General features: G+C 44.3%; 3 protein-coding genes across 5 annotated transcripts in view; 1 reads left to right on the top strand and 2 right to left on the bottom strand.

Annotated features, from left to right (window-relative positions):
• The window catches only part of LOC140208610 (uncharacterized), a 93,977-nt gene extending 92,053 nt beyond the window's left edge, over window positions 1-1,924 (bottom strand). The window contains exon 1 of the mRNA XM_072277418.1: window positions 344-1,924. Coding sequence (XP_072133519.1) covers window positions 344-1,833 — 1,490 coding nt within the window. The 5' untranslated portion in view covers window positions 1,834-1,924. The remainder of the gene's footprint in view (window positions 1-343) is intronic.
• LOC140208589 (uncharacterized) overlaps window positions 1-20,585 on the top strand; it is a 180,454-nt gene that overhangs the window by 59,354 nt on the left and 100,515 nt on the right. The gene's annotated exons all lie outside the window — the stretch shown is intronic.
• LOC140208601 (uncharacterized) overlaps window positions 1-20,585 on the bottom strand; it is a 397,399-nt gene that overhangs the window by 284,423 nt on the left and 92,391 nt on the right. The window lies entirely within an intron of this gene.

The following is a 20,585-nucleotide window of genomic DNA, read 5'->3' as shown; positions in this document are numbered from 1 at the left end:
AGCGAATTGCTTCACAAGTTCATAGCAGGTGAACGGCCTCTCCCCAGTGTGAACTCAATGATGGACATTTGGTGGCGATGGCTGAGAGAATCTCTTCCCAAAGTCTGAGCAGCAGATCGGCCTCTACCCAGTATGAACTCGCTGGTGTTTCTGTAGGTTGGATGACCGAGTGAATCTCTTCCCACACACTGAGCAGGTGAACGACCTCTCCCCAGTGTGAACACGCTGGTGTCTCTGTAGATGAGACAACTGAGTGAATCCCTTCCCACAGTCTGAGCAGGTGAATGGCCTTTCTCCAGTGTGAACTCGCTGGTGACTCAGTAGTTGAGAGGACGAAGTGAATCCCTTTCCACAGTCTGTGCAGGTGAACGGCCTCTCTCCAGTGTGAACTCGCTGATGTACCTTCAGTTGAGATGAGCAAGTGAATCCCTTCCCACAGTCTGAGCAAGTGAACGGCCTGTCCCCAGTGTGAACTCGCTGATGTACCTTCAGTTGAGATGAGCAAGTGAATCCCTTCCCACAGTCTGAGCAGGTGAACGGCCTCTCTCCAGTGTGAATTCGCTGATGTACCTTCAGTTCAGATGACTGAATGAATCCCTTCCCACAGTCTGAGCAGATGAACGGCCTCTCTCCAGTGTGAACTCTCTGATGTACCTTAAGTTGAGATGACGAGGTGAATCCCTTCCCACAGACTGAGCAGGTGAAAGGCCTCTCTCCAGTGTGAACTCGCTGATGTATCTTAAGTTGAGAGGACGAAGTGAATCCCTTTCCACAGTCTGAGCAGGTGAAAGGCCTCTCTCCAGTGTGAACTCGCTGATGTACCTTCAGTTCAGATGACTGAATGAATCCCTTCCCACAGTCTGAGCAGATGAACGGCCTCTCTCCAGTGTGAACTCGCTGATGTATCTTCAGTAGGGATGAGCAAGTGAATCCCTTCCCACAGACTGAGCAGGTGAATGGCCACTCCCCAGCATGAATTCGCCAGTGTCTCTCTAGGACAGATGACCGAGTGAATGCCTTCCCACAGTCTGAGCAGGTGAACGGCCTCTCTCCAGTGTGAACTGACTGATGTGTCAGTAGGTGGGATGACCGAGTGAATCCCTTCCCACACACTGAGCAAGTGAACGGCCTCTCTCCAGTGTGAACTCGCTGGTGTTTCTTCAGTTCAGATGACTGAGTGAATCCCTTCCCACAGTCTGAGCAGGTGAACAGCCTCTCCCCAGTGTGAACTCGCTGATGTACCTTCAGTTGGGCTGATCGAGTGAATCTTTTCCCACAGTCGGAGCAGGTGAACGGCCTCTCCCCAGTGTGAACAGACCTGTGTGCTTGTAGGTAGGATGATCGAGTGAATCCCTTCCCACACACTGAGCAGGTGAACGGCCTCTCCCCAGTGTGAACTTGCCTGTGTCTCTGTAAAACAGAGTACGAAGTGAATCCCTTCCCACAGTCTGAGCAGGTGAACGGCCTCTCCCCAGTGTGAACTCGCTGATGCACTTTCAGTTGGGATGAGCAAGCGAATCCCTTCCCGCAGTCTGAGCACGTGAATGCCCTCTCGCCGGTGTGAATTGACCGGTGTATCTGCAGGTTAAATGATTCAGTGAATCCCTTCCCACAGTCCGAGCAGGTGAACGGCCGCTCCCCGTGTGGAACTCGCTGATGTACCTTCAGTTTAGAGAAACAAGGGAATCCCTTCCCACAGTCTGAGCACGTGAACGGCTGCTCCCCAGTGTGAACTGACCAGTGTCTCAGTAGCTTATATGATTCAGTGAATCCCTTCCCACAGTCCAAGCAGGTGAACAGCCGGTCTCCAGTGTGAACTCGCTGGTGAGCCATTAGGTTAGATGACCGAGTGAATCCTTCCTTACAAATTCAGCAGATGACTAGCAATCTGCCCAGTGAGAACTAACTGGTGTGTCCACAGGTTGGAAGACTGACTGAATCCCTTCTCACACACAGAACAGGTGAATGACCTTGTCCCGGTGTGAACTTGCTGATGTACCTTCAGTTGAGATGACCGAGTGAGTCCCTCCCCACAGTCTCAGCAGGAAGGATGATCGAGTGAATCCCTTGCTCCACTTCTTAAGTATCTGGACAGAGACAGCAAAACTGTCGTGTTGTGTTCGAGATTCCCGTAGACAAATTCCTTGTCATTTTTAACCTGTAAAAATATTTACAAAATCCATCAATGGGTGTAGGACAATATTTCAGATGAGATCACTTGAGTTGTCAAGGTGTGATCTGGCATCACTCTGTTACAGTGAAGTTCCACACAAGGTGGAGAGAGAAATCATCTTCTAACTGGGCACAGTGCTGGTATCTGGAATGACCATCAAACTCTCTGATGCTCTTCCTGTCTCTATAAGAATGGGGCATTTCTGCCATCTCCAATCTGTGACCTGGCTCAGTTTGACTCTCTCCATTGGTATTATTCCCTGTTCGCACTTAGCTGCATGGGCGACTGGCCCCACAGGAACTGAAATACTCACACAAATAGCCGGCAGTGCATTCCACGCACCTGCCACTCTCTGTGTAAAAAACTTACCCCTGTCATCCCCTCGGTATCTGTTTCCAAGCACCTTAAAACTATGCCCCCTCGTGTTAGCCATTTCAGCCCTGGGAAAAAAAGCCTCTGGTTATCCACATGATCAATGCCCTCATCATCTTATACACCAAAAAAGGCTCTAAACATAAACAAGAAATTATACATTGCTTTGAGGATTTGTTGGAAGTATACAAAATTATGAGGGTACAGATAGGGTAAATGCAAGCATTTTTTTCCACTGAGGTTGGGTGAGATGACAACCAGATGTCATGGGTAAGTGGGAAAGGTGAAAATTTAACGGGAACATTTGGAAAAGCTCTTTACTGAAATGGTCGTGAGAGTGTGGAATGAGATGTCAGCACAAGTGGTGAATATGAGCTCAGTTTCACCATTTAAAAGAAATTTGTATGGGAGCCTGGATGGGAAGGGTATGGATGGCGATGGTCCCGGTGCAGGAGGTTGAGTGATCGATACATCCCAAAGAAGTGGAAGCATTGGAAAGGCAGGAGGACACAACTGTGGATGAAATGAGAAGCCAAAGCCAACATAAAAGCTAAAGAGAGGGCAAACAAAAGAGCAAAAGCTATTGGGAAGCTTTTAGAAACCAACAGAAGACGACTAAAAAAAAGTTGGATGAGCTCAGGTGTGGAATTTTGATATTGTAGTCATTAATTAGTCTTGGTAGCGCCCAACAGTCTGAGGCATTTGGAGGAACAAAATATCTGGGGTCTCAATATCTCTTCAAATCCAAGGTTCTCTGCACCAGTTACCTTTCAACTTTTATTTTGACAGGTACATACAAACTAGACACCCTCAAAATTTCACTTCTGTAGGCCTCCCACTTACCAAGTACTCCTTTGCCAGAAAACAGCCTGTCCCAAACCACACTTGTCAGATCCTGTCTGATACCATCAAAATTGACCTTTCTCCAATTTAGAATCTCAACCTGTGGTGCACACCTCTCGTTTTCCGTATTTACTTTGATTCCCATGGCATTATGATCACTAATTTCTGTCACCAGCCCTGGAACATTTCCTAACAGCTCATCGCACACTTCTATGTCGGGAATTCTACGAACTGATAAAGGGCACATTTGGCAACCTCTACCCCCTTGACATCTTTTACAGTATGGGAGTCCCAGTCAATATATGGAAAGTTAAAATCACACCTTTGTTTCTTGGCATGGTCTGCAATCTCTCTACAAATTTGTTCCCCTAAATCCCTCAGACTGTTGGGTGCAACCAAGTCCCAATAATGGCTACAATATCATAATTCCCTGTCCTGAGCTCATCTGGATTTCCTATGATGCCTCTTGCATTGTGATATACACAGCTCAGCACATTCATCGCACCATGCTCAACCATTTGATTGCTGACTCTGAGGTCTGAACAACATCTGACTGGTGACAAGAAAACAGACGCTCCCTCATTGTCACAAAAACAAAGGAGCTGATAGTGGACGACGGGAGGAATGGAGACAGGCTAACCCCTATTGACATCAATGGATCTGGGGTTGAGAGGGTGAACAGCTTTAAATTCCTCAGCATAAACATCACCAAGGATCTCACATGGTCTGTACATACCGGCTGTGTTATGAAAAGAGCACAGCAGCACTTCTTTCACCTCAAAACGGTTGAAGAAGTTGGGGATGGGGCCCCAAATCCTAAGAACTTTCTGCAGGGACACAATTGAGAGCATCCTGACTGGCTGCATCACTGCCTGGTATGGGAACTGTACTTCCCTTAATCGCAGGAACCTGCAGAGTGTGGTGCGGACAGCCCAGCGCATCTGTAGATGTGAACTTCCCACTAATCAGGACATTTACAGAGACAGGGATGTAAAACGGGCCCAAACGATATTGGGGACCCAATTCACCACAACCACAAACTGTTCCTGCTGCTACCATCCAGGAAACGGTACCACAGCAAAAGGACCAACAGGCTCCGGGACATCATCTTCCACCAGGCCATCAGACTGATTAATTTATGCTGATACAATTGCATTTCTATGTTATATTGACTGTCCTATGTACAAACTATTTATTATAAATTACTATAAATTACAAATTGCACACTTAGACGGAGACATAACATAACGATCTCTACTCCTCATGTATATGAAGGACGTAAGTAATAAAGTCAATTCAATTCACCCTCTCCACTATCTGTTCTGTTAATGCTGGCTCCCATTCCCCCTACAACTCGCATGAGCAAGTCTTACCACGAGGATATTCGTCCCCTCTTGTTCTGTTCCCCTAACTAACGAATCTCCTATCACCCCCTTGACTTTCCTCTGCCAGGTAATCCCCCGCAAGTTTCTAAAGTGGTCCACCCGTTGTTGTGTTGGATAGCAATAACAGTACTCTGTGATTGCTATTTAAACTCATTCCCCTTCCTGCCTCTCACCCAGTTTCCTGTGTCCTGCACTTTGGGTGTAACTCACCTCTCTTCATGTCATATCTATTACGTCCTCCAACTCCTGGATGATCCAGAATTCTCCCATTTCAAGTTCCAATTCTGTAAAGTGCAGGGTTACAAGCTGCAGCTGGATGCACATCTTGTAGGTGAGGGCATCAGGGACACCGGATGTCTTCCCACCTTCCCACCAATGTCCCCTCTAATTTGTAATGACCAGTGTGCACATAAATCTTGTACTGTCCATTTTTTTTACACAGTGACAACATGTGCACAGTGAATTTTATATAGAGAGACAGTCATTTTAACAGCTAGCAAATCACTGTCGATAAGAACTTTGATGTCCTCTGGGTTTGATCGAGTTCATCTGCACTCTCACACAACCTATGCAGCAGGCCTGTAACGGGTAATGAAGGATTTTCTCACCAGAGCTTTTGCACATCATCCATATGTCACTTGCTTGCTAAATTATGCTTTAAAAAGTCAAGATTTCCAAATATCACTCCACTTCTTCCCACTTGCGAATTCTCCAGCAACTTTTTCATCACCACAATACACACAGGTGACACCAGTTTCTGTATTGTACACAAATATTTCCCCTGAACCCTCCCCCAGGTGACTGACGGTGGTGAACTCAGTGATGGCAATGCCAATGAACATGAAGGGAAGGGCAGTAGTCTGTCTCATTGGAGTCTGGCACATTTGTGATGTGAAAGCTACTTGTTGCCCAGGACAAAGGTGTTTGATATCATTATGTACCCAGAGAGAATGGGTCAAAACACGTCCCTGTCATTTGGAACCTGATCCTTTGATCGCTCTTTTCGGTATTTCTCGAGACTCTGACAAGCATTTGATCCTGGCTAAACGATGAACATTGTCTTTTCTCTCTCTTTCAGCTGGACGTGCAGTACTCCTTAAGTGGAGAGATGTAGTTCCCCCTACCCATGTTCGATGGCTCAGGGATATTATGTCTTGTTTGGATCTTGAAAAGATATTAATAGCAAAAGGATAGTGTGGGATAAAATTGATCCCTTAGAGAATCAGAGTGGATGGGTATGTGCGGAGCCGAAAGAGATGGGGGAGATTTTGAACAATTTCTTTTCTTCGGTATTCACCAAGGAGAAGGATATTGAATTGTGTAAGGTAAAGGAAACAAGAAGGGTAGTTATGGAAAGTATGATGATTAAAGAAGAGGAGGTACTGGTGCTTTTAAGGAATATAGAACTGGATAAGTTTCTGGGTCCAGACAGGATATTCCCTAGAATCCTTGAGGGAAGTTAGTGTGGAAATGACAGGGGCTCTGACAGAAATATTTCAAATGTCATTGGAAATGAGAATGGTGCTGGAGGATTGGCTTATTGCTCATGTTGTTCCATTGTTTAAAAAGGGTTCTAAGAGTAAACCTAGCAATTATCCGCCTGTGAGTTTGACGTTAGTGGTGGGGAAATTGATGGAAAGTATTCTTAGAGATGGTATATATAATTATCTGGATAGACAGGGTCTGATTAGGAACAGGTAACATGGATTTGTGCGTGGAAGGTCATGTTCGACAAATCTTATTGAACTTTTTGATGAGGTTACTAGGAAAGTTGATGAGGATAAAGCGGTGGATGTTGTCTATATGTACTTCAGTAAGGCCTTTGACAACGTTGCACATGGAAGGTTAGTTAAGAAGATTCAATCGTTAGGCATTAATATCGAAGTAGTAAAATGGATTCAGCAGTGGCTGGATGGGAGACGCCAGAGACGATAACTGCGTATCAGATAGGAGGATGGTGTCTAGTGATGTGCCTCAGGGATCTGTGCTGGGTCCAATGTTGTTTGTCATATATATTAATGATCTGGATGGTGAGGAGGTAAATTGGATTAGTAAGTATGCAGATGATACTAAGATAGGTGGAGTTGTGGATCATGAAGAAGGTTTTCAAAGCTTGCAGAGAGATTTAGGCCAGTTAGAAGAGTGGGCTGAAAGATGGCAGATGGAATTTAATGCTGATAAATGTGAGGTGCTACATTTTGGTAGGACTAATCAAAATAGGACATACATGGTAAATGGTAGGGCATTGAAGAATGCAGTAGAACAGAGGGATCTGGGAATAATGGTGCATAGTTCCCTGAAGGTGGAATCTCATGTGGATAGGGTGGTGAAGAAAGCTTTTGGTATGCTGGCCTTTATAAATCAGAGCATTGAGTATAGGAGTTGGGATGTAATGTTGAAATTGTATAAGGCATTGCTAAGGCCAAATTTAGAGTATTGTGTACAGTTCTGGTCACCGAATTATGGGAAAGGTGTCAATGAAATTGAGAGAGTAAAGAGAAGATTTACTAAAATGTTGCCTGGGTTTCATCTCCTAAGTTACAGAGAAAGGTTGAACAAGTTAGGTCTTTATTCTTTGGAACGTAGAAGGTTGAGCGGGGACTTGATAGAGGTGTTTAAAATTATGAGGGGAATAGATAGAGTTGATGTGGATAGGCTTTTTCCATTGAGATTGGAGGAGATTCAAACAAGAGGACATGAGTTGAGAGTTAAAGGGCAAAAGTTTAGGGGTAACATGAGGGGGAACTTCTTTACTCAGAGAGTGGTAGCTGTGTGGAACGAGCTTCCAGCAGAAGTGGTTGAGGCAGGTTCGATGTTGTCATTTAAAGTAAAATTGGACAGCTATATGGACAGGAAAAAAATGGAGGGTTAAGGGCTGAGTGCAGGTCAGCGGGACGAGGTGAGAATAAGAGTTCAGCACGGACTAGAAGGGCCGAGATGGCCTGATTCCGTGCTGTAATTGTTATAAGCGTATACGGTTACTATTCACTTTTTAATTCAGATATAAAGTTCCATAAGGTGTGGGGACCTTTTCTTGGATATTTTCATAATTCTCACCTAGATTGACAGGTGTATTTTTTTCTTCCCTTGATAGTCAGATCCTGCATTTCCAGCTTTCTTTGATTCTTTGTTTAGTTAGCAGGCTGCTTTTTTTATTATTCATTTCTCTTTTTCCTACAATATATAGATCTGGGGTGATAAAAGTTTATCTCAAATGTCCTTTTAAATATTTATACTTATAATGTAATGGTTGGCTTGGAGTTGGATCGTGGGAGGGTTGGGTGCTTTCCTTTCTAACTTTTCATTTTTAATATGGGTGACTTGCTCATTTGTTAAGATGTGTATTATTGCTATTTTTGTCTGTATTGCAATGATCCTTCTATTTACACTATTGATTTTTTTCTTCGACACTGTAGTTTGTAGAAAACTTAAAAAAAAATTAAAAAATCATGACCTCACGGGTAGAAAAGTCCAGAACAAGAGGGGGTGGAACAAGCAACAGACACAAAATGCTGGAGGAACTCAGCAGGCCAGGCAGCATCTATGGAAAAGAGTACTAATGCTGAGTTCCTCCAGCAATTTGTGTGTGTTGCTCGGATTTCCAGCATCTGCAGATTTTCTCTGGTTTGTGACTGGAGGCAGAACAAAGGTGATTTTCACAACAGCTGATGTAAAAGATTTTGTTCCCTTTCTCCGAGTTCCCGATCCTTGCATTTAGACAGCTGGAGCTCAGCTCTGTCTGAGAGACCCATCGGTTCCCATTCCCTCATCAGCCGGAAGCTCCCCGGGGCCCGTGTACGGATGGTGGGGCTGAGAGAGAGGGAAGAGAGCAGGCCTGTCCCGGGATTGCGGGTCACGGAGTCCGGAGTCACAGCATTGTCCCGAGATTCTCACTTACCTGCAGCCGATCCTGCAGCCGTGATCCCGAGGCCTTTGTGTACTGCGCGCATGCGTGATATTCATCAACCTTCACGCCTGCGCATATGATCGATGCTTCAGCGCCGGCGAAATTTCTAACGCAATGCTTTATGGGTAATCACGGTGCCATTAACAGTTTTTTCAAACACTGGTTCCATGTCCATATCTCAGTTTTTTAGTGTCTGTATAGAAAACTCAGCAGCTGTTTTAACGCAGAAAACGGCTCCAATAAACAATATACTCAGTATCGAAGTGTATCTAATGCCAAAGTACAACCCTCTTACAAAGGCAGGTATAAAACACAAGAAATTCTGCAGTTGCTGGAAATACGGAGACGCACACACACAAAATGCTGGACGAACTCTGCTGTTAGGGCAGCAACTAAGCAGAGGAGCACATAGTCTAGGAATTCTGAAGGAGCTCGGCCTACACGTTGTCTGTTTATTCCTCTCCACATTTGCTGCCTGATCTGCTGATTTCCTCCAGTGTTTTGCATTTTTTAAAAAATCAGGTTCCAAATGTTTCTGTTCTTTCATCTGCAGGCACATCTTTTTGGCCTGATTCCTCTTCCTACTCCTCCTCGTAAACTCTAGACTCCATATCTCTCTGGAGCCCCAAAGCACTGACTCATGCTGGCAACACTTTGGTTTCCGACTCTGCTCCATCGAAGATTCACTCACTAGTCTGCTGTCAGACTTTAGAGGCGCATTGCAACAGCCCAGCTGTCTGAGGCACAGTCCTTTGAAATGAGTGAAAATGTCCCAAAACGTTCAAAAGATCAGGGAAGAAGGAGTTTAACCGCCTTCGGCCGGACCCCTGGGGAACGTCAAAACCACAGTGAGTTCATCATCTTATTCAGTCTGGAGAAAATCATGCAGGAAATTCATGCAGGTGGAGAAGGTGATGAGAGCCATTGGTTGTGCGAATAGCCAGAGGCTTTTTCCCAGGACGGAAATTGCTAACACAAGGGGTAAGTTTAAAGTAAGTAGTTGCAAGGGAGATGTCAGTGGTAAGATTTTTTTACACAAAGAGTGGTGGGTGTGTGGAATGCACTGCCGGTGACAGTGGTAGAGGCAGATACAATAGGGTCCTTTAAGAGAACCTCAGATAGGTACATGGAGCTTCGGAAAATAGAGAGCTATGAGGTAGGGTAATTCTAGGCGTTTTCTAGAGTAGGTTACATGGTCGGCACAACATTGTGGGCCGAAGGGTCTGTAATGTCCTGTAGGTTTCTATGATTCTATGACATTCAAGGGAAATCTCTTCTCCCACGGACTGGTGACTAGTTGCAATCTGTCATCACAGAGAGAGTGAGAGGGGGACGGCAGGGATGGATTAATAAAATACTGATATGGAACAGAAACATGGGCAGGGATCAGATGGGCCGAGTGGCCTCTCTAGTGTACAATGTGAGTGTGGTAGAGACAGTAAGCACCTAGGACACGGAATTTGATAGAGAACTGATTTATCTTTCACAGATCCACAATATTAAACACCAGTCTAGTTTAAGGCTAACATCAGCAGAACAGACTCCTCCAATGCTCAGTGACCACTAGGCAAGGATCAGGCCGACCGAGCCCCAGGAATTCGCACCGCCCCTTTAGATATACTCCAGGGCACGAAGGAATCCGTGCCCAGACTCGGGACAAGTTTACAGGTAACCAATCTGAAGAGGAACAAAGGTTCATGGATATTTACTTAGATACCTGCAAAGTCTCAGGGAGAATTAATTAGAAGCATCCATGGATAATTGCACCGTGATTGTCAACTATAGAAGACACAACTCTAACATATAAAAATCCCCAAAGCGCAACAACACATTTGAGTTACAATTCATAAAACTCAGAGAACTGACAAACAAAACAGCAAAGAAAAAAAAAGAGACCTGAGAATACTCTACCTCCGACACGAGGGTGCGACAAATCCCATCCCACCGTGGCTGCATCTGATGGCCCAGTACTGTCCGGAATGTCCTTTGGAATTCTGAATTAAGGACAGGATCCAAAATATTCCTCCCGAACTAGCAAGATGATCCTCGGTAGTGAGGGGCGGGGGGGGGTGTGGGGGGCGGTGGCGGTGTGGTGGCGCGGAGGGAAAGGCATGTGAGTCTTCCGATTCGGGGCCAAATAGGGACAAGGTAAAAGTTTAAATCCCGATAGGCGGGGTGAATTTTTAGAGAAGAAGGAGGATGTGATATATATGTTGCCGGGACAGTTTTCCTTGTGACTTTAAAGAGGCCGATAAAGCGAGGGGCTAGTTTTCGCGATTCAGGTTTGAGTGGACAAACAGAGACCCGCTAATCAATATTGAAAGAGGGGCCAAACCGCCTTTGTCTGTTGGCCTTGGCCTGCTGCCGGGCTGAACTTTCTTTCAGAATCCTTTGCCCTTGAGACACCTTTAAACAAATTATTCTGCGGAGGGCAACCCGACCTCTAATTCCTGATCAGGAGACAGAGCGAGGCAGAAACTCAATTTGACACTCGAAAGGGGTCATACCCAGTGGTGAATGCTGAAGGGTGCTGTGGGCGAACTCGGCCAAGATTAAATGGTTACTCCAAGAGGAGAGAGGCAGAGAAGAACCTGCTCCAGGTCTTGGTTCGTCTTCTCAGCCTGTCCATTAGTGTGAGGGTAGAAGCCTGAGGAATGACAGGAGGTAGCCCCAAGCAGCCTGCAATGTGCTTGACGGAGATTGGAGGTGAATCAGGACCTCGGTCCAAAACAACATCTGTGTGAAAACCTTCATATGAAAACTTGTCTGTGAGAAGTCGTGCGTCTATCAGGAGAATGGGAGTTTATTTCGAAGAATGTATCTACAGGCCTTGAAGAACTTATAGAACACAATAAAATAGTGGTAAAGGAATGTGATGGGGACAGGCAGATAATGATATCTACAGAATGGTGAGACCGCGGAGTGAAGATATGGGTAGATCTTGTAGAGAAACTCGGCTCATCCCAAAACCCCCTGCATTTACCAGGCCCGGATGGTTTCGTTCAGAAACGTTGACAAATTGTTTTTCCTTTCAGATTATGCCTGACCCAGTCCTCCAAGAGATGTCAGCTGCTATAGAAATCTTGGCATTTGCCTGGATGTTGCGTCCGGCAGCAGGTCCAGTACTTTAGGAAGTACACGGAAGTCAGCCTGGATACTTGAGAAGCGGAGTTTACCCTGAGTACAAACACAGTTCAGGTCTGATTTTACCAACAACTTAAAACATTTGAGTTGGTGTCAATAAGACGACCTGCTGGTGGAGGCTTTGTGGTCTGAGAGGGAGAGACTGACGGTGACTGGAACATCAGGACATGTCTCACAGAGAACCAGTGGCTGTGATTTGGATGGAGCTCTCTCATACTCTGATGGCGATGGGTTTACCAGTACCCTACAAAGGTAACTGCGTACACAGATGACGGGCGATTTATGTGTAGATATCGAAACGATACAAGAAACAAAGTTAACGAGATGGTCCAAGTGATAGTCAGCGCGAAGAAGGTAAGACCATGAGATACAGGCGCAGAATTACTCCATTTGGCCATCGAGTCTGCTCCACCATTTCATCATGGCTGATCCAATTTTCCTTTCAGCACCAATCTCTTGCCTTCTTCCCGTAACCCTTCCTGCCCCGAACAGTGAAAAATCTATCACTTGCTGCCTTGAATATCCCTAAAAACATGGCCTCCGCAGTGGTGACTGGCAAGGATTTCCACAAACGCACCGCTCTCTATCTAAAAAAAATCCATCCTCTTTACCGGACTTGAAGGGCGGTCCTCTATTCTGAGGTTGTGTCCTCTGATCCTGGACTCTCTCCCCGGAGAAAACATCCTTTCCGCATCCACTCTGTCAAGGCCTTTCACCATTCGATAGGTTTCAATGAGGTCACCCTTATTCTTCTGAATTCCAGTCAGTACAGGCTCAGAGCCGTCCAATGCTTGTCATAGGACAAGACGTTCAATCCTGGAATCATTTTCGTGAATGAAACCCTTTTTAGCTTCAACACGTCTTTTCAGGGTAATGTGCCCAAAACTGCTCACAATACTCCAACTGAGGCCTTGCCAGTGCTGCGGAAAGTCTCGGCATTAAACTAGGTGGATCAGTGACCTCCTCCTGTATCGTTAACTGAGTCAATTCACTGATGTCAGGGCTGACCAAAGTGTGATCACCTCTCTTTCTCTCCCTTTTCCCATTCGGAATTAGATAAACCTCACTTCTTATCGCCTTAGTAACATAGAAACATAGAAATCATACAGCACAATTCAGGCCCTTCGGCCCACAAGGCTGTAACGAACATGTCCCTACCTGAGAATTACCTAGGCTTACCCATAGTCATCTATTCTTCTGAGCTCTATGTATCCATCCAGGAGTCCCTATCATTTCCGCCTCCACCACAGCTGCCGGCAGCCAATTCCACGCGCTCACCACCCTCTGCGGAAAAGAATCTTACCCCTGATATCTCCTTTGTACCTACTTCCAAGCCCCTTAAAATAATGCCCTCTCGTGTTCAGTCCTGGGAAAAAGCCTCTGACTGTCCACATGATCAATGCCTCTCATTATCTTTCAACCAATTTAAATTCAATCTAACACAACCCTCCTGCATCCGAATCAGAACCAGGTTTCATATCACAGGCATTTGTCGTGAAATTTGTTAACTTTTCGGTAGCAGTAAAATGAAATACAGGATAAATAAATATAGAGGGGAAAAAAACTGAGTTACAGGTGGCGGAGGGAAAGAAGCTGTTCCTGAATCGCTGAGTGTGAGCTCCCTCCCGATGGTAACACTGTGCAGAGGGCATGTCCTGTTGGTGGGCAACTTGAATGATGGACGCCCCTGTTACAAGGATCATCCCTTGTAATAATGATCAGAGAGGTACAGAGAATCTGTATTTACCAACAAGTAAATTTTATTATTTCAACTATAAAGCACGTAGGTTCACACGCTATCTACCTGTGTGCATTCTACTAGAACCCCTGACACTCCATGAGCAGTCAATGAAGAGAAAAGGTATCACCCGGGAAAGGAGTCTACGGCTGGCCTCGTGATCCCGATCTCCACGTGTCCGTGGGGTCCTCCCTATTCACGATGGTTGGTCTCTGGCTGCTGGAGAGTTATCGCCCTTGTCTATTTGGAGCTCCTGAGTCTTATACTGCCCCTCACAAACTGAACCACTGGATCTCTGTCCTGACCTACCTGGGTCACCTTCTCACTGCTCATTGTACAGGGCAACAGGCAACGTTGTTTCATGGCTCCGCCCACCCCAGCCTTGTGTATTTGGGTCTTTACATCCAGTTTAATGAGGCAGCCCAGGCAGACAGAGGCAACCAAATGAGGCTACAGATTGCTTGTTTGGTAGGTCCGGCATTTTGCATAATCAGTATCCACTCCTCTGAGAACGGTCTCAGGTCTATTGTTCTGATTAGATTGTCCCGGAGTCAGGAGTCAGTACAGAGTCCACGCCCTTTACATAACAAACGTATGCTTGTTTAGGAATGGTCTCAGGTTTAGCAGATGATCACCTGAAGCTTCCTGTGTCTACATTCACCCTGTGTCTTTCTCGGGTTAGCTGTCGTCTGAATGCTCCAGGGTGGATGCTCTGATTAGATTATCCAAGAGCAAGAGTCAATTCAGAGTCCACGAAATGGGGGGAGACAGAGAGAACTGGTTTGTCTGCTTCCCCTGACCTTGATCAGACTGTAGTTTCCTCTGGACAACAGGGTGTTTTATGAGCCCTGCCATGCGTCATGGACAGTGTCTTTCTCGGGTCAGCTCCAGGGTGGATGGTGGAGGGTTTTACAGAGATGGCGAGTGCTGTCGGGATTGGAGAGGTTTACAGAAATGGGGAGTGATGTAGGGGTTGGGAGGGTTTTCTTTATTTAATGTTATTTTTTATTTGGATAAGGTATTTTAAGTATTACACAAACTTGTTTTTACATATAAAACCTTTTCCATGTTTATATATATATAAATCTATATATATTTATATATTCACAAGTACACACTGAGATGATATAAAAATAATTAGGCACTTAAATAGATATTTACGTGCAGTTGTAATTCCACTCTATTAAACTAAATAATAATAATAGTTGTTAAAATAGTAATAATAGTGTATGAATAATAATCTCCATGTATCTCTTCTGGTCCATTTCTTTCTGGTTCAAAATATTGTGTGTAACCCCATGTAGCTTCCTTCGTAGGTGTTAATGTTTGTTCCTACCCACAAACATACTTATCCAATCTCTGAGTACTTATTTACTTCATTTCATCATATTTTTTCTCAAATCTTTTTCTTTGCTTGTGTTAATTCCTCATTTTCCAGAAATAGAACAGTGAACATTCGAACCAAGGGAGCTTACGTTAACACTATTACTACGTTGATAGGGAAGGCAGTCTAAACCATTAGGAGAGTCATCTAAAAGTCTGCTCGCTTTGGGGTTATAAATTCAATCCATTTATTCCAAATATGATAATTATTTTCTTTTTGAATTCTTTTTGAAGGTACCTAAAAAAGTGATTGTGTTCCAGGCCATGTTTGTCCTACAGGGATTGAAAACTTCGTAATACTTTAGTGTGTGAATGAGATGTAGGTTGTAAGACCTTTCTCTATCCATAGTTCAAATCTTTTATCTCCTCTGCTGGGAAGGAATGTGGTATCATCAGCACACCATCTGAAAAGCGTTAACATGTTATAGATTCCACATGAATTAGCCACCTTCTGCCATACTTTTAGTGTGACATTTATCCAGCTATTTTTAATCTTTTCCAATTGGGTCATCAATCCTTTGTTCGCAATTGAGTCCTGTAGAGGAAAACTGTCAATCAATCCAAATTCTATTTCCTTCCACCTAGCCTTCTATCCCTTATTACACCAATATAACAGAGGGGTTATCTGTGAAGCATAAAAATAATTTCTCAAGCAAGGAAGTGCTATACCTCCTCCTTCCTTTCCTAACTGGAAGGTGTTAAATCCGATTCTAGGTTTCTTTCCTTGCGAAATAAGGCGGGAAATCCTTTTGTCCCATTTCCTGAATTGATTATCGTCTACCTCCACAGGTAAAGTCCGGAAAAGGTAAAGTAAGTGAGGGAGAATATTCATTTTTATGGTAATTATCCTTGAATTTAAACTTAAAAAGGGGATAAGATTCCATCTATGTGGAAGGGTTTTCACAGATGGCCCGGGCTGTTTGGAAGCTTCTTGACCACTCTGGAAATGTTCTTTACTGGTAGTACCAAAATGGCATTGTTGTCTGTGACAAACGAAACCCGTATTGTATCGGAGTGTTTTGCTAATAATGTTCGTGCATCACTATGCTACATGAACCTGAGTCCCTGACTGTAGACCGCAGTCCCTACACTGCATTCCATCTGCCACTTCATTGTCTGTTCTCCAAACCTGTCCGAGTCCTTCATTAGACACCTGCTTTACTCTAAGGTAGAATTGATGGCTTGGTGACCAGCTTTGTCCGGCACCTATCTTCGTATTAACTGCAAAGCTGGTCACCAAGCCATCAATTCTGTCATCCAGATCGTTGATATCTAACATGAAAAAAAGTGGTCTCAATACTGATCCCAGCGGAATGTCATTGTTTACTAGCAGCAAACAGAATAGGCTCGCATTGTTCTGAGTCTTTGCCTGCTGCCAGTAAACCACTCTTCGATTGATTGTAGTATCTTTCCTGTAATACCATGAGCTGTGACCTTGTTCAGCAGGCTCATGGGAGCAAGGCCTTGTTAAAGACCATCTGGAAATCCAAGCAAACAACATCCACTGCCTCTCCTTTGTCTATCCTGCCTGTTATTTCATCAAAGAGTTCCAACAGATTTCCGAGACAAGATTTTCCCTCCAGGAAACCATGAGGAATTTGGCCTACTTTATCGTGTGCCACGTACCCCGAAAAATCATCCTTAATGGACTCCAACCACTGACGTCAGAAACTGTCATATAATATCCTTTCTTCTGCTTCCCTCCCTTCTTAAAGAATGGAATGACATTTGCAACTTTCTAGCTCGCCAGAACTATTCCCAAGTCTAGTGATACTTGAAAGGTCATGACCCATTCTTTAAGATAAACACGAGGGGGGACTTCTTCCCTCAGAGCTGGTGAGAATGTGGAACGGGCTGCCAGAGCAAGTGGCAGGGGCGATTTCAACATTTAAGCAAAGTTTGGATGGGTGCATGGATGGAAGGGAATGGAGGTTGCTGGATGAATACTTTGGCACAGACTAGATTGTGATGTTCTATGACTTTAATGTCTTCACAATCTCTTCACCTACCATTTTCTGAACACTGGGGTGTACACTGTCTGGTCCAGGAGTTTTACCTACCTCCAGGCCTTTCAGCTTCCAAAGCAAATTTTCTCCTTAGTAATAGTATATATACCCACTTCTACCCCGATACACTTGAAGTATCGGCATTTGGGGGGTGGAGATGAAGTGAGAGAAACAAATGTAAGGGGGATGGGGAATTAAGCAAAATATCTCCTAAGAACATATTTTCTTTTCATTTCATTTTTTAAATCTTTTTATTGATATATAATCTTCTACAACTATAAAATGCAAAAGTTCAACAAATTAGTATATATAATTAATAAAGCTGAAGAAAAAAGCTTGTATATGCTAATGAAAAAAAACTTAGAAAAAGGGAAAAAGAGAACCCCAACTAATGAAAAAAATACCCACGAACTACTAAAAAAATATTAGGAACCAACACCCGGAGCATCACGTCTTGCAATTATATATAAAAGATTCTTTTTAAAACAACAACAACAACTGCCAAATCACATTTATATAACATAAAATTGGAAGGAAACTATATAAATAAATTCATATTAAATGATAATATTTGGCAAAGGAGCCCCACTTTCTCTCAAAATCGAATCGGGGATCAAAATATTTTCCTTAACGAAACTTATTATTTCGGAAAAATATCTTGGTCCCATTCTGAAATGGAACTTTACAAAGAAAAATAAGAGCGGAAAAGACAAATTTAGAAAACAGTATCTGCACTGAAACAGACTTGGATCAACACTACCTAGGACAGAAGGAGGATGAGGAATTACAGACATTAAAAACTTACACAACAGTCAGATAAAACTCCTAAATATATATTTTCTTCTAAAATAAGCAGGATTCAGCACTCCATGCAAGCATAAGCAATTGTGATGGAAGTACACACCAGAAAACTTAAATGAGAGGCCTACTCAGAAAAATGAATCACCAGTATTGAAGAAAATGTTAACCAGTGGAATGATTATGACCCTCCATGGAAGACACCCCAATGATCTGAGCAGATAAGATGTTCGTCAAGGAAGCATCGAACGCCCAACTCTGAGTGGAAGACGTCTTCACAGAAAGAGAGGTTCCTTGCAGAAATACAGGACAGAGTGGTTAACGTAAAAATTAACAAAGATACATAAAAGAGTAACAAACAAGGTGACGAATGCAGAAAATGCCAAGACATACCAGACACAGTCCGACACTTTCCAGGATCCTGCAGCAGTTTAACTCAATCTGATTACTTACAAAGGTACAATCAAGTGGCAAATATCATTCACCAAAATCTTGCTTCAAGTGTCATAATGGGGGGCGCTGGGAACGGTCCCAAAAGCACGACACAGGCACTGAAGTATGAGGGAACAGGAATGGACAAAACTAAATGACGGGACAGGACGCAGACTAGGAGTAGGCACAGGAACACAGATAATCAATACACTTTTGCAGATAAGACAATCCTTAAAACCATCGGGATGTTATAGGATAAACAAGCAGGAACAACTCCCTCAATTGATAAAACCATTTCAAAACACACATGTGCCTCGATCAATGGAGCACTTCACCACAGGCATTGTTTGTGTCATCAGTCAGACAACGGAATTATTTTCTCTGTCAATCAGCTTCCAAATGTTGCTACTCTGTCATTCGTTGCCACACCCCGCTGCTGATTCCCTTCTCCTCATCATACGTTCTTACCCTGACCATCGTCCAAAGCCCCAAACTCTGCCCTGTGCGGACCCGCCTCTGGTTCCTGACCCTGCTCCGTTGAATATCCAACTGATGGTTTCCCATTCTGCTTTCAGTCTTTAGAGGACAGTGGTGTTTTCTAACAACCCTTCAGAAGCAGGGAAAATGACCCACATGTGGAAATGAGCCCTGAATAAGGAGGTTAACTCCCAATGTCATTCTTTCTCAGCCCAGAGATTAGAGGGGCGATGAACATGTCAGACAGAACTGCAGTCAGCTCGACTTCTTCAGTCTGCAGAAAATTCAAGGGAAACCTCTTCATCCACAGTGGTGACTGTTTGGAACCCATCTCCACAGGGGGAGCGAGAGATGAACAACAGGGGAGGATTTAAAAAGGACTATCGTGAAACTGAATTACTGGCAGGGTCCAGACGGCCCGAGTTGACTCTCTATTGTACACTGGTTGTGTTATAAATTTACTAAGTACCAGAGACAGAGTTTAAAATAGAACTGATTTATTTGTCTCCGATACAGAATATTAAACTCCAGTCCCATTAAAGGTGATTGTGCAGCAGAAGAAACTCCTCCCATGCCCAGTGACCAGGGTGCAGAACTGGGTGTGGTGATAATTGCAGAGTTCAGCACCGACTGTCATTGTCGAAATTGCATTCAGCAACGGTGATGGACAAATATCCAGCATGCAGCTTATTCAAACTTTCTCTCCAGTGTGAACCCAGTAATGTATCCCAGTGTAACATGTTGTAAGGTTTCACTGCTCATGTAACGGCCTCTGTGCAATGTTTCACTGCTGAGGGAATGGTTTCTCTGTAGCAGCAATGTTTAGATTAGGAATAAAGATAACAGGGATTTGGAGCGCGGGGCTATCCAATGACAGAAATGTTCATCCTTGTAAGTCTGGAAGGGAGATTTTCGTGGTCTTTTGCTGGGAAGAGATGAGAAGATGTGAATGGAGAGAGTGGGCCATTTTTCTTCTTTTTTTGTTTACTTCACGAACCATACAGTCAAAATAAGAGTTATAAAGCTCAATTGTTTAATCGCATACTGTGTACTGTTTGTTATTTCCGGGTACTGATTTGTAACAGGGGACACATCGCGCAGCATCCACCCAAACGAGATTTCTTAAGTTTGGCCGGGCTGCGGGGCTATCACCCCCTATATTAAGCTGCTAGCCGACTCGAAGTTTACATAAGGTTAGATGACTGAGTGAATCGCTTTTCACATTCAGAGCAGAAGAACAGCAACTCCCCGGTGTGAACTTGGTAGTGTGTCATAAATATAGATAACTGAATGAATCCTTTACCACATTCAAAGCAGGTGAACGGCCTCTCCCCTGTGTGAATTCAATGATGCACATTTGGCTCATTTGGCTGAGAGAATCTCTTCCCAAAGTCTAAGCAGGTGATCAGCCTCTACCCTGTGTGAACTGATCAGTGTCCTTGTAGGTTGGATGACTAAATGAATCCTTTCCCACAGTCTGAGCAGGTGGACGGTGTCTCCCCAGTGTGAACTCGCTGATGTACTTTCAGATTGGATGACGAAATGAATCCCTTCCCACAGACTGAGCAGGTAAATGGCCTCTCCCCAGTGTGGACTCGCTGATGTTCCTTCAGATGAGATAATTTAATGAATCCTTTCCCACAGACTGAGCAGGTGAACGGCCAATTCCCTGTGTGGGCTGCGTGGTGTGTCAGTAGGTGAAGTGACTGATTGAATCCCTTCCCACAGACTGAGCAGGTTAATGGCCACTCCCCGGTATGAACTGACTGGTGTCTCAGTAGTTGAGAAGACAAACTGAATCCCTTCCCACAGTCCAAGCAGGTGAACGGCCGCTCCCCTGTGTGAACTCGCTGATGTACCTTCAGATTGGATGACGAAATGAATCCCTTCCCACAGTCTGAGCAGGTGAACGGCCTCTCCCCAGTGT

Source organism: Mobula birostris, chromosome 13 (assembly GCF_030028105.1).
Source record: "Mobula birostris isolate sMobBir1 chromosome 13, sMobBir1.hap1, whole genome shotgun sequence".
Taxonomy (NCBI): Eukaryota; Metazoa; Chordata; class Chondrichthyes; order Myliobatiformes; family Myliobatidae; genus Mobula; species Mobula birostris.
Note: the sequence above shows the minus strand (reverse complement) of the source record. Positions and strands in the feature narration are given on the sequence as shown.